The sequence below is a fragment of the Amphiura filiformis genome, chromosome 20 (assembly GCF_039555335.1).
Source record: "Amphiura filiformis chromosome 20, Afil_fr2py, whole genome shotgun sequence".
In the NCBI taxonomy this organism is placed as follows: domain Eukaryota; kingdom Metazoa; phylum Echinodermata; class Ophiuroidea; order Amphilepidida; family Amphiuridae; genus Amphiura; species Amphiura filiformis.
Genome location: NC_092647.1, coordinates 17046892 through 17061083, shown reverse-complemented (window position 1 = coordinate 17061083; position 14192 = coordinate 17046892). Strand labels below are relative to the sequence as shown.

The window sequence follows — 14192 nt, the reverse complement described above, 5'->3', positions numbered from 1 at the left end:
GGAAAATAGCCGGATGGTGTCCAAATTTGGCTAGAATATACTTTATGGTCGATACTATCGAGTGAGTTTGATACTTTTATGAATGAAATGTAGCAGCACGCCGTCACTCACATCCACATTCAGTACGAAACAGTGAAATGATTTGTTAAAGTTACATCAAGTACCTGTGTCGGTTTAGAAATTTTTTAATGTAATATGAAGATAACATATTCAAAAATATTAATTGTGATATTTTGGCCTATTAATACATTTGTTTAGCAAGATATGGCTTTCAAAAGGAATGGATACGTGCAATTGGCCTATACCCTTGAGTGTGTGGTTTTTACGTAGTCAATTCACCACACACGGCGAAGTCTTACCAGTTGTACAAAATATGTACACACAGATTTAGAGAAGTCCTACCAGTTGTACAGAATATGTACATAGAGAAGTCTTACTAGCTGTTCAGCATATGTATAGAAATATAGACGAGTCTTACCAGTTACAGAATATGTACATTGAAATCTAGTTGTACAAAATATGTACAGAGATTTAGAGAAGTTCTACAAGTTGTACAGAATATGTACATGATCTAGAGAAGTCTTACCATTTGTACAGATGTACATTGAGATCTAGAGAAGTCTCACAACTTGAGTTATACATGTACAGAATAATACATTGAGATCTAGAGACGTATTAGAGTAGTGTTACCAGTTGTACAGAATATGAAAATAGAGATCTAGAGAAGTCTTACCAGTTGTACAGAATATGTACAGAGATCTAGAGAAGTCTTACCAGTTGTACAGAATATGTACAGAGATCTAGAGAAGTCTTACCAGTTGTACAGAATATGTACAGAGATCTAGAGAAGTCTTACCAGTTGTACAAAATATGTACAGAGATCTACAGAAGTCTTACCAGTTGTACAAAATATGTATATTGAGATCTACAAGCCTTACCAGTTGTACAGAGATCTAGAGAAGTCTTACCCGGGGGGCACTCCAACTGTGGAGGTGACGCGTATGTAGGGCTGTTAAGACTCCCTTTTTCAGAGTCGCTGTCACCCAAAGACCCCATATTTTTTACGAACACATGTTCTGTCACCCGAAGACCCACTATTTTTTCATTTGATCTGTCCCCCAAAGACCCTTACTCACCCAATGACCCCATATTTTGCTCTCACCGAATGCCAAAAATCATGCTCTCACCCAATGACCCCACATTTTTATCATTTTGCTCTCACCGAATGCCCCTTAGTGCGAAAGTGCCAGCCCTACACCCATATCCATTTCAAATTGAAGTGCCCCCCGGAGTCTTACCGTTGTACAGAATATGCACAGAGATCTAGAGAAGTCCTACAAGTTGTACAGAATATGTACATAGAGATCTAGAGAAGGCTTACCAGTTGTACAGAATATGTAGAGAGATTTAGAGAAATCTTACCAGTTGTACAGAATATGTACATAGAGATCTAGAGAAATCTTACTAGTTGTATAGAATATGTACATAGAGATCTAGAGAAATCTTACTAGTTGTATAGAATATGTACAGAGATTTAGAGAAGTCTTACCAGTTGTACAGAATATGCACATAGACATTTAGGGAAGACTTACCAGTTGTACAGAATACGTACATAGAGATCTAGAGAAGTCTTACAAGTTGTACAAAATAGGTACAGAGATCTAGAGAAGTCCTACCCTTTGTATAGAATATGTACATTGAGATCTACAAGCCTTACCAGTTGTACAGAGATCTAGAGAAGTCTTACCCGTTGTACAGAATATGTACAGAGATTTAGAGAAGTCCTACAAGTTGTACAGAATATGTACATAGAGATCTAGAGAAATCTTACCAGTTGTACTGAATATTTACATTGAGATCTAGAGAAGTCCTACAAGTTGTACAGAATATGTACGTAGAGATTTAGAGAAGTCCTACAAGTTGTACAGAATATGTACATAAAGATTTAGAGAAGTCCTACAAGTTGTACAGAATATGTACATAGATCTAGAGAAGTCCTACAAGTTGTACAGAATATGTACGTAGAGATTTAGAGAAGTCCTACAAGTTGTACAGAATATGTACATAGATCTAGAGAAGTCTTGCCAGTTGTACAGAATATGTACATAGATCTAGAGAAGTCCTACAAGGTGTACAGAATATGTACATAGAGATTTAGAGAAGTCCTACAAGTTGTACAGAATATGTACATAGATCTAGAGAAGTCTTGCAAGTTGTACAGAATATGTACATAGATCTAGAGAAGGCTTACCAGTTGTACAGAATATGTACATAGAGATCTAGAGAAGTCTTGCCAGTTGTACAGAATATGTACAGAGATCTAGAGAAGTCTTGCCAGTTGTACAAAATATGTACAGAGATCTAGAGAAGTCTTACCAGTTGTACAGAATATGTACATTGAGATCTAGAGAAGTCTTACCAGTTGTACAAAATATGTACATAGAGATCTAGAGAAGTCTTACCAGTTGTACAGAAAATGTACATAGATCTAGAGAAGTCTTACCAGTTGTATAGAAAATGTACATAGATCTAGAGAAGTCTTACCAGTTGTACAAAATATGTACATTGAGAAATCTTACCAGTCACAGAATATGTTAATTGATGAGATCCAGAGAGGTCTTACCAGTTGTACAGAATATTCAGCGTTTTAAATCTAAGATTTGGAGTGCGGAATAGATCTAACTGTGTTGGTCGACGTCCACCGGCGGTGAATCTAGCTTCCTGCAGTACGAATATAAACAGTATATTTGTCATCTATTTACAGAAATTCACTGATCACGTTGCCCATATCATTCCATAAACCATTGCAGGGTGGCGCAGTTCGAGATCAGCACAAGCCCTAAGCGACTTAAACATGTTAAAACCACGGCAGCAAGGATCAGCTCCCCAGTTTCATACGTTTGAACCAGGACAATTAGCACGAGAATTTTCAGCTAGCTCAATTATTCCACGAGAACAGAAAAGACACTGTGGGGGATCCAACTCGAATCGTCACATATCAGAATTTAGTGCATTATGCGTTTTGAGATATTTTCTCAAAATATTAAGAGTTATCTTAAGAACCACTGGACCAATACTAGGCTTGTTTGTATTCATTTAATTGCATTTTTCATGCTGATTTCCAATATAGTCATGAAAATTTACAATTCTGAATTTTTTGTATTTTCAATTTTTTTTACTTGTCGTCTGCAGTCGTATCTAGCGCCTTAATTACATGAGCTAATTGGACTGCTGCTACCTCAGCGTGAACACTCACAACTTTATGCCACCATAATTTTGGGTAAAATTGCCCAATTGTCATATTTTTGTCCCTCTGTGAGTGACTATGACTGTAATGTTACTCTACTATCTCCCTTCCATTTCCCTACACATTGGACATTTGCATGTCACACCGATAACAATATTTGAAATTGGTATTTGAAAAGAGTAGCTTGGAAGTGAGAATCATGATGAACGCATTCACCACGAGTGTATACAAGAAAGCATACATTAGTGTATTAAAATATTTTAAAAGAGTCAATTTAGTGGGTCGCACATGTAGCATGCAATTTGTTATTACTAAAATCATGGAACACGGGTCCTGATAAAAATCCTTTAAAAGGAAAGTACTTGGTTTATGGAAGTGAGAATCACGTGGTTCAAAAGAACCCATCGTTTAACAGTATATCGTTCTTATCTTTTCTGTCACCTTGTCATTTTCATCAAATAGCACATCTGGAAGCTCAACTTTGTTGACTTTGGCTGCTCTTCTGATAATTTTTTCGGCTCTGTCGTATTTCCCATTGCTCATTAACCACCGAGCAGATTCCGATACAAAACTTGAAATGACAAACAATGTTCATCAACATTAACTTATTGGTTGTTCACAACTTTTATCTGATATAAAAATTAACGTTATATGCAAAAATTGTGTATAACTTTTCATTTATTTTCGATGCACGCAGGATGTCTTGGCATTTTTGCCTTCAAAGCAAGTTACATAATATGCTAACGTGTTGTAAATATCTGATTGGGCCTCTATCTGAAAATTCTGGTAAACTATACATATAGCATATAACGTTAATTTTTATATCAAACAAAATATTTTTTCATAATAGATTTTGAAAAGTCTATTTTGTTTTTCATTTGAGCATAATCTAGCAGTTGATGTTGTAGTTGCAAACTGTGCACACAGTAATAAAACAATTTGTTTTAAATATTTTGTTTTTCTGATGACTTGCAGTTAATGTAACATTTCTATTTGTGTGGTTATAGTGTAAATGATGATGATGATGACGATGATGGTGATGATGATGATGTAGATGTTGTTGATGATGATGATGATGATGGATAATACAAATGATGTCAGATGATTATTAGAGTCGTGATGGTGACGATGATGGCAATGATGAGGTATTTAATTTAGTATGAAATTCTCAACCCCCCTCCCGCACCCACCAGTCAATGCTGTTTTGATACTGAGACAGGAACGGACAATTGGTCTAGTATTGGCTCCAACATTGCTTTGGGGGGCGGGGTTGCAAGCAATATGAAACAATGTTTGCCACTCATGTTACTTGTAATATTTAAACAAAGAGCACGTTTCTATGGTATCACTCACAGTAACCTGCTTACTTCTCATGTATATGTTTTTGCTTAACACGTGTGCTATGGGCCAAAAAATACAGGCATCTCCAAATACACAGTTCAGTGACCTCGAGGCCTCCATTCAACAAGAAAGTTAACCTGCTGTTATAGAGGATGATGCGTTTATACCCAATACGCTCAGAGGTCAATTTATGAGTGCACAGACATTATAAGGTCAACAAACTGTGTCTTTATAATTCGAACAGCATGTGACATATTTTTGGCAAGGTCCCCGTGCAAAGGCCAAATCTAATAGTAATAGGAATTTACACACAACCATGACAACTGCTAAATTAAGCTGAAATGAAGAAAAAATAGACTATAAAAAAGTCTATAATGAAAAGAAATGTTGTTATCAGCAGCAGTGACCTCCGATGCTGCTTCGATGCTTGTTATTAATGAACTAACTACTAATTAATCAGAACTAAGGCGACGAAAAAGGAAAACCCTGTTCTACGGACTCGACCGACCCAGCTTTTGAATAAATTGGGAAACAGATTTTCTTGTACAAATGAATGCCGACCCAAATTTCGAAAATTTCAGGAACAATTTTTTTTAATTTTCTCAAATTGCAAATTACTTACAGATTTTGATGATTTTTTGGGTCATTTAAAAAAAAAAAGACCGACCGACAGACCCGACTTGAAAGGTCCGTCCGCCCGTAGTTTCTTTTTTTCGTCGCCTAATGTTTAATTTATATTAGTCAATATCAATACAGGCAGATATCTATATTTTATCACAATATAAACAGTCAATTAATTAATTTCATAAATAATAACTAATTTGTTTCTATTGCCTAATTACGGAAGCTCTGAAGGGACATGACGAGTTGACGAGATGACGACATAAATGATGACATAAGTGACAACATAATTTCGAGATGAGATAAATTACAACATAAGTGACAACATAATTTCGAGATGATGAGATAATTTCGAGATGACGACATAATTTCGAGATGACGAGATAAATGACGACATAAAGGACAACATAATTTCGAGATGATGAGATAAATGACAACATAAGTGACGATTAAATAATGATTCTGGATTTCAGGTGTCTGTGATGATACTTACGGTATAAGAATAAAGAACAGGGCAAGTGGAACGGATATGGCTAATTGTAAGTCCCTCCAATCTCGGATGAAATACGCCAAGACAGCAAGTGTCATGTAGCCAACAGAAAAAAACAACGGTATAAGTGTTCCGGCGCATGCACGATATTGAGGACCAACAAACTCCGTACCTACAGCAGGGTTTAATTTCAAAATTTAATAGTCGTTAATTGCATCTCAGCAAACACAAAAACGTTTAAAATAAGTTAAATTTTGGCTTTTGGTTCAGGTAAAAACGTTTTAATAACATTAAACTGTTGGGTTATATAAAGGTCATGAAAACGTTTTAAAACGTTTTGTATGAAAACACAAAACAATATTTTAAGGATGTGTTCAAAATATTATTATAAACTATTTTTGCAAACATTTTTTGCCAAATATTTTGTCAACATTTAAATAACATTATGTTAAAATATTTGCGCCCAGCAAGCACAGAAATGTTCTTAAAATGTTTTGTTCAACACGTTTTAATAACATTTAAATGTCGGGTTATATAAAGGTCATGAAAACGTTAATGCAAATATTTTGGGCACACATTTTTCGCAAAATATTTTTTCAACCCCAAAATAATATTCCGTTTAGAATGTTTTGTATAAAGTTTTCAAAAATGTTTTTGGAATGTTATTAAAACGTTTTATACCCTTTATATAACCCGACATTTAAACGGTTTTTGTAAAACATTTTGTATTTGCTGGGGAGTAGATTATCAAAAAATGTTTTTAATGTTATGAAAACGTTTTATACCCTTAATATACCCTTTATATAACCCGACATTTAATATTTTTATAACCTTTTTTATAACCTATTGCGAATGATGTCCAAAACGTTTTGTGTTTGCTGGGATGTCATTTTTCATCAAAAATGACCACTTCGTGAATACCAACATCTTGTTTTCCCATTCATTTCTCTCTATCAAGAATTTATATATTGCTATTTATAAAGGAATACAGGACTGTACACACTCTGCAAAGTAATACGCAAAATGCTCACAGACGCACAATCATTTTCTTTAAATGTCACAGCATCAATTGTCAAATATTCTCAAAAAGATTTCTGTAAATTCCGCAACTTAAATTACGCAAAGGTGCATATAAAGAATGGGCAAATTATATAGAATTGGACAAAGTTGGTGTTTTAGTGACACAATTAGTGTTTCGTAGCCTGTTGAAAGTGTTTAACTTTAGTTTTGATGTGCACTCTTTAAAGGCCCACATAAAAATAACAGATGTGGAAATAAGAGTATAATCTGACCAGTTGTTGACAGACCAGATACCAGTTGTCGTCCTACTAATTCAGGCATATTGGATGGCCTAGGGGAAAGGTATCCCATATTTGTGAAATAAACCTACTCATGTTACCGCTTAGCCGTGGCCTGGCTTGGTGCCTGAACTTACCCAGGGAAAGAGGACATTGCAATATTCCCCTTTAAAAGTGGGTTCCTTCAAGCATTTTCACGAAACCTGCGCATCCATGCCTTTTTCACACCAATTTGGCCATGAATTTAAAGTAAATTTTGGTCATAAATGGGTCAAAAAGAAGAAGTCCAGATCAACTACACTGCATTTTGTTGTCGATCTTGTCCGGATATTGAGCCAGAAGGGATTCACGGGACATCAAAGATTTTGCTATTGGGGTAAAGGTATGTGTTCTTAACTAAAATATTCCTGGGTGTCATAATTTTTGGCCCGATTAGCCGGGACAATTGCGCGCAGATGCGATAAAACTTTCCATTTTAACCCAAAGGTGATTATGTTGTGTTAACACGACGCAGTTTCCACCCAGTAGATAGAGCTTGGGGCAACTCTGGTCCCCCTTCACGTCTGATGCGGATCTGCTCGTCCCGAGTGACCAAAAAATTGAGTTCAACAACATTGAGTTCACGATTAGAGATGATCTTACCATCAAGTGTGATAATTGCGATTCAGTCTTCATTGAAATCAATAGCCCGCGAACTCCTAATTCAATCATTGGGGTCGTTTATCGCCCAGACCCAGTTAATTTGGATAGCTTCTTTTCTGATGTTGCTAGAGTCCTTGATATTATCAATAAAGAGCGCAAGATATGTTACGTAGCAGGTGATTATAATCTTGATCTACTTAAACATGGTTCTGACAATAAAGTGTCTAAATTTGTCAATCTAATCTATTCTAATAATTTCTTTCCTTGCATTGATAGACCTACACGGGTTACTGAAAATAGCGCAACACTTCTTGACAATATTTTGACCAACGATATGTCTGTTAAGATCAATTCTGGGGTCCTGGTTGTTGATATCGCTGACCATTTTGCAATTTTTACCATTACATCAAATATAAACCCCAGCAGCCATGTGAATCCTTTCACTCAAATATTTGAGAAGCGCCAATTGAAGCCTGATAATATCAAGGGTCTTAAGAATGGTATATCTTTAACTAATTGGAATGAGGTTCATAGCGAATCTAACCCTGAAATAGCTTATAATATTTTTGATACTAAACTAAAAAAGTTACTGAATACCCATTGTCCGATAAAAACATCTAAAGTTAGTAAGCGCCAGACCCCTAAGAAACCTTGGGTAACACCTGGCCTAATTAAGTCATTTTCACTAAAGATAAATTATATAAACAATACTTGGCTAAACCTAATCCTGAAAATAAACTTAAATACACAAAATTTCGCAATATACTAAATTCCCTCCTACGCGCATCCAAGAAAAATCACTTTAATTTTCAGCTTAATCTTCATAACATGAAAAAGACATGGCAAACTCTCAATAATATTCTAGGTAGGAATAAAACCGCCAAACATGCAAGTTATTTTACTGATGATGATGGTAATGTAATTAAAGATCCTGATAAAATTGCTGCAAACTTTAATGATTTCTTTACTAATATAGGTCCATCTCTTGCAAGTAAAATTCCGCCTCCTGATATATCCATTTTGGATCAAATTAAAACTTCTAATTCACCATTAAACTCCCTTTTTCTTTTATTTTGTTCTACCCAGGAAGTTCTCGACATCACACGTTCCCTTAAGGCGAGCACCAGTTGCGGTGTTGATGGCGTCAGCTCAAACATTCTTAAGCAGATTATCCCTGAAATTCATCATACATATTTTTAATAGCTCCTTATCATCAGGTATTGTTCCATCAAAATTGAAAACGGCCAAAGTGAACCCGGTTTTTAAATCTGGTGACAAACATAAATTCACCAATTATCGTCCCATTTCTATTTTACCATCTATCTCAAAACTGCTCGAGAAGATCATTTATAACCGGATCCTTGACTTCATTACTGATCACAAAATTCTCAGTCCGAACCAATTTGGCTTTCGCAAAAATCATTCCACCTACATGGCTATTAATAACCTGTATGACACCATAACCACTGCAATTGACAATAAACTATGCACAGTAGGTATCTTCCTTGATTTAAGCAAGGCTTTTGACATCCATTCTCCTTCAAAAACTTTACCACTGTGGCATTAGAGGAACTTCCAATTTGTGGATCAAAAACTATTTAAAGGATAGACAACAATTTGTTGTCTTCAATGGGAAACATTCCTCCACTAATACCATCCATTGTGGAGTTCCACATGGTTCGATCCTCGGTCCCTTACTTTTCCTCCTTTACATAAATGATTTGCCCAACTGCTCCTCTAAGCTTAAATTTATTTTATTCGCAGATGATACTAATATAATTTGTACCAATAAAGATCCTAATACCCTTGAAACCCTGCTAAATAAAGATCTTGAAATAATTTCTAACTGGTTTAAATTAAACAAGCTGTCATTAAATGTAAATAAAACTAATTACATGATATTTAAAAGTAAATATAGTCGGAATCCCAACATTGACATTAAAGTTAAAATTGATAATAAACAATTAGGTCAAGTTAATACTACTAATAGTAGGGATGACCAATGAACCATCAACTTGATTAGAACACTCCCATAGACATGCAGGGAGCTCAACTGTGCACTGCTTGCACAGACATTTCTAAATTGATCTCATTCTTTTAATTTTCAATATTTTTCTGTAAAAATTGGGGAAGTTACTGCCAATTATATTTTGTAACTATCTTGCAAATTACAGCAACGTAAGTTATTTCGTTTTTCTGTAAGTGCGAGTCAAAATTGGTCCATCGCCACAGTGCGCTTAATTGCCAGTGGCTGAGTTCAGCACTGCTCAAGAATGGCACAAAATATTCATGTCAATAATTTCAGGTGAAAAATGTGGCCTACTGAGCTGAAATTTGGCAGAGTTGCCAGTAATACCTCTGTCATACCCTCTGTAAAAGGTTAAAATATTGAACAAGTAGATCTTGAGTTACAAATTAAATCACCAGCTTCCCTTTGGAATTTCCATACTCCTTTCGAATCATGCTAAGAAGACACCTTTCTGAACATAAATGTGAAGTTTCGTGCTCATTTGATGTATTTTTCACCTGATTTCAACCCTAAACGTTTTGTTATATTTAGGCCCATATCATCTACAACTTGCTGCTGGCTATACCTTGTTTAGGACTTTCACCTGAATGTGCAACCATAACTGTTTCAAAATAGCCCGCGATAGTCATGCAGGTAACTCCGAGGTCAAGCATTGAATTGGTTTGAACAAAGATACTCATAATGTATTGAGTATCTTTGGTTTGAATGAGGAATCCTACAGGAACCAGCGCCTTTTGTTAGAAGTCACACATGAGCATGATGAGTAAAGTGGATAATCTCTATTGTTGTGAATGAGTCAATGACCTTCAAAACTTAAGATTTTGTTTACAATACACCTACTAATTGGTCATATTAAACCCAATAACATTGAAATTCTTGGTTGTGAAAAAAAAAGTTCACCTTCTTAGTGCAATTTTGATTTTGTGCCATATCGGCTATCTTGGATGATTTTTGGCAAATGTCCTCTAAATGCATGATTTCAATGCCTCGGTTTGAAAAAATAAGTTATGCCAGTGACTAGTTAAGTGCCATTTCATAAGAAACCCTTTGATACTTTCACAATATGCTTGTTTCATGTTTGCAAATATGTTAAAATAAAGAAATATATAAAGGTAAATATATGCTTATGCCAATTTTGCTCCCAATTGCTATTTTTGGATCTTGTATTTTATTTTGTTCCAATGACCGGTCAGAATGGGAAACTTTGATAATTCATAATTCGAAAAGTTTTTGACCGATTTTGACCATTTAACCACCTAAATACTTCTGTTGATGAGTTCTACCCAGAAAACAATATTTTGTAGCAATAGGGTCAACATGAAATTTTGATGGTTATCCCTACTAATAGGGATGCCCACTGTCAATACAGTTTCCACTAGAACGATTTTTCATTTACTGTGTGCGTGCACTCACACACGTATTGTCTATGGAGAAACTGATCGATACAAGAAATCCCAGGCCTGTTAAATGGCGTACATACTTGTTTTGATCCAAATGTAGGCCTATATCAGGGTGTTTCAAGAAATTCCTGATTCCACCGGAAAACATTAACCAAACTTTTTCCTGTTTAGTCAGTAAATAGAGAGGACCTTCCTTCATGAAGAGATCAACTTTTTAATGAAAAATTTAATGAGATGAGAACTACAACAGGTTGAAGAGACACCATTCCGTGCATCAGGTGTTCAAACGCAATTATCTCCGAATTTGGAGTGAATCAGACAAGCAAACTTACATACTCATAAAATTTAACTATTTTTGAAGACAAAATGTGTAGGATGTTAAGAAATTTAAGAATGTTTAAGCCTACTGCGGCCCATCTCAAATCATGCACTTCCCCATGCACTTCTCACTACCATGTCTATTTCATATGCTATCCATCATGGCTTCCATGCACACACAGTGTATTGCTCAATGTAGTAAAGATAACCTTTGAGTTGGAGCAAATTTCTCAAAATTGGTAGTGATTAATGTTACCAAACTTATGCCATGATGAAATATAATAATTTTTGAAGATAAAATGTGCTGACCTTAAAAGATTGAACAATGTTTAAGACTACCGCTTTTCATTTGAAATAATGCACTTATTGTTCATCTCCTCTATGGAGATATTTTCCATGGCGGCCATCTATGATCATGCTTGAGGTTTCACCAAACAAGCCGTTTTCGGCAATTTTCACAAGGATTTTATAAATTTTAAAATTGATTGGGGGCACTTCGTCAAGCTACGCCCTGGAAAATGTGTTGATTTTGAATTTATAGCCTTGATATCTTTGATGAAATCAATGCTGCTATTCCACTGATTACAATGTAGGCCTAAGGGTAGGCAACAACAACAATATCAAAAAGCAATTATTTGTAAATCGAATTTGGGATGAAAATCAACAAGACAGACTTAGCAGGCCTACAAATGTCTGAATTATATAAAGTGAAAAACAATCAATCACGATTCAATGCACTTAGCGAATCAATCAAATAAAACTAAAAAGAAAGGAGCAAGAAAGAATAAAGAAATAGTGAAAAAGAGAAAGAAAGAGAGAGAAAGAAAATGAACGAAAAAAAAGAAAGAAAGAAAGAAATGAAAAAAAAAAGAAATGAAAAAAGAAAGGGAGAAAGAAAAGAGGAAAGAAAGGAAGTAAAAATGAGAAAAGAAAAAAAAAGAAAATTCAGCCACACGGAGACTCGAACCCACAAAAATAGTTCATATTAGATTCCCAGTCCAACGCTCTATCCACTCGGCCATAGATCACCTTACTCAATTGATTATTCTCAAAGCGGATGATATAACTATAATTGGATGCAATTACATATGATTACAATCGCGTCCGCATTATGGCTCTTAGAATAAACACGCATGTCGGCGCTGAAATTTTGAACCAACTGATGGAGGAAAACCTCGTTTTTTGCAAAACTAGCTTCAATTTGGAGTGAAAATCAAATGGAATAGCAATTGGCAGAATGTTGAGAAATAATGTAGGTATTCAGATGTCTAAATTAACGTCTCGTAATCAAGATATCGATAATTTCACAAACCAGCTTTTTCTCAAGCAAATTCTCCAAAATTTCCCCCCAAAACGGACTTTTAAAATTTAATCGGTACTGTATTTGGTTCTTCCCCATGGCAACATTATTTCTTTGATCGATTTGTAATACAATACGAAAAAGAAGAAAACAATCGCTCGGTGTGGATTTATACGGAGCGCACATTTGAAAAAACCTCATGGAACGTGTTTTTGATCTTGTGAACATGGTGGGTAAAAATGCTTTAAACGAAGGATTTTCAAATTTATTCTAATAATTTGTATATAACACACACAAAATGTTAAGCTACATCCAATGCACCAACATTTCACTCGCTGCGATATTTGATTACTGAGAAAACTCTGTTTTAGAGAACAACTTTATACGTCTTTTATACGTTTTTTATACGTCTCTTTGTGTAACCTTAAAGTTGCACTTTCTGTTAGTATTCCTTTTTGGACTTTAACTTTTTAACATGTTCTAGCAGCCCTATATAAAACCGTGACACTCGAAAGGCCATATCTCTGGAATGAAACGTCCGATTAAGATTATTTAAACGCCAAAATGTTTCTTTCATCAATTCCCAGCCAATAAGTTAGGTCTGAATCAATTTAAAAGTACTTCAATTTTTAGTGGACATGCCTACTACTAAATTCTTAGGGATCCTAATTGATGATAATTTAAGTTGGAAGTCCCACACCACTCACGTCTGTAATATCATCTCTAAATATAATGGCATCATCAGAAAAGTTAAGCAATTTCTTCCAATTGAGTCCTTGCCAACCTTATACAACTCGTTGGTTTATCCTTACTTAAACTATTGTGCAATTATCTGGGCTGATAATAATAATTCACACCGTGACTCTGTTCTCCTGTTGCAAAAGAAGCTCGTCAGAACCTGTACTAACTCACTCTGGTTAGCACATTCTGACCCACTTTTTTCATCACTTAAAACATTAAAAATTCATGATTTGTACATTCTTCAAATTGTAATTTTTATGTATCAATTTTATCATTGTCTCCTTCCTAACGACCTACTTGACCAAAATTATTTTACTATCAACAGTGATGTGCATAACTACAACACTCGTCATGCAGGTGATATCCATATTGAGCAAACCAACACGTGCCTTGCATATAACACCATCAGAATCCAAGGTGCATTACTTTGGAATAATTTACCACCAATCCTGAAAAGCGCACCTTCGGTAGCTGTTTTTAAACAACACATGAAAAAACATCTCCTTGGAAAATATTTGCCAAGTGAATCGTAATTACATTCATGTTTCATTACTATTTTAAAACGGTCTCTCATTTCTTGCTATCAGGTCAGCTTTATGTCAGCACCCTAATTTTTTGGTACATTATTTAGTTTACCATCAGTTTTATAATTTCCAATTATGTATCATTTCACTCCAAATTGTGTGCCCAGTGCATGGACATCCTTGTGGTTATATCTGCTTGCTTTCACTATCTCGTCCATAGGCACTCAGTGCACGATTTTGA

General features: G+C 35.2%; 1 protein-coding gene across 1 annotated transcript in view; it reads right to left on the bottom strand.

Annotated features, from left to right (window-relative positions):
• The window catches only part of LOC140142162 (organic cation transporter protein-like), a 39152-nt gene that overhangs the window by 8306 nt on the left and 16654 nt on the right, over positions 1-14192 (bottom strand). The window contains exons 4-6 of the mRNA XM_072164128.1: positions 5703-5871; positions 3689-3818; positions 2624-2721 (exon numbers count right to left, since the gene is read on the bottom strand). Coding sequence (XP_072020229.1) covers positions 2624-2721; positions 3689-3818; positions 5703-5871 — 397 coding nt within the window. The remainder of the gene's footprint in view (positions 1-2623; positions 2722-3688; positions 3819-5702; positions 5872-14192) is intronic.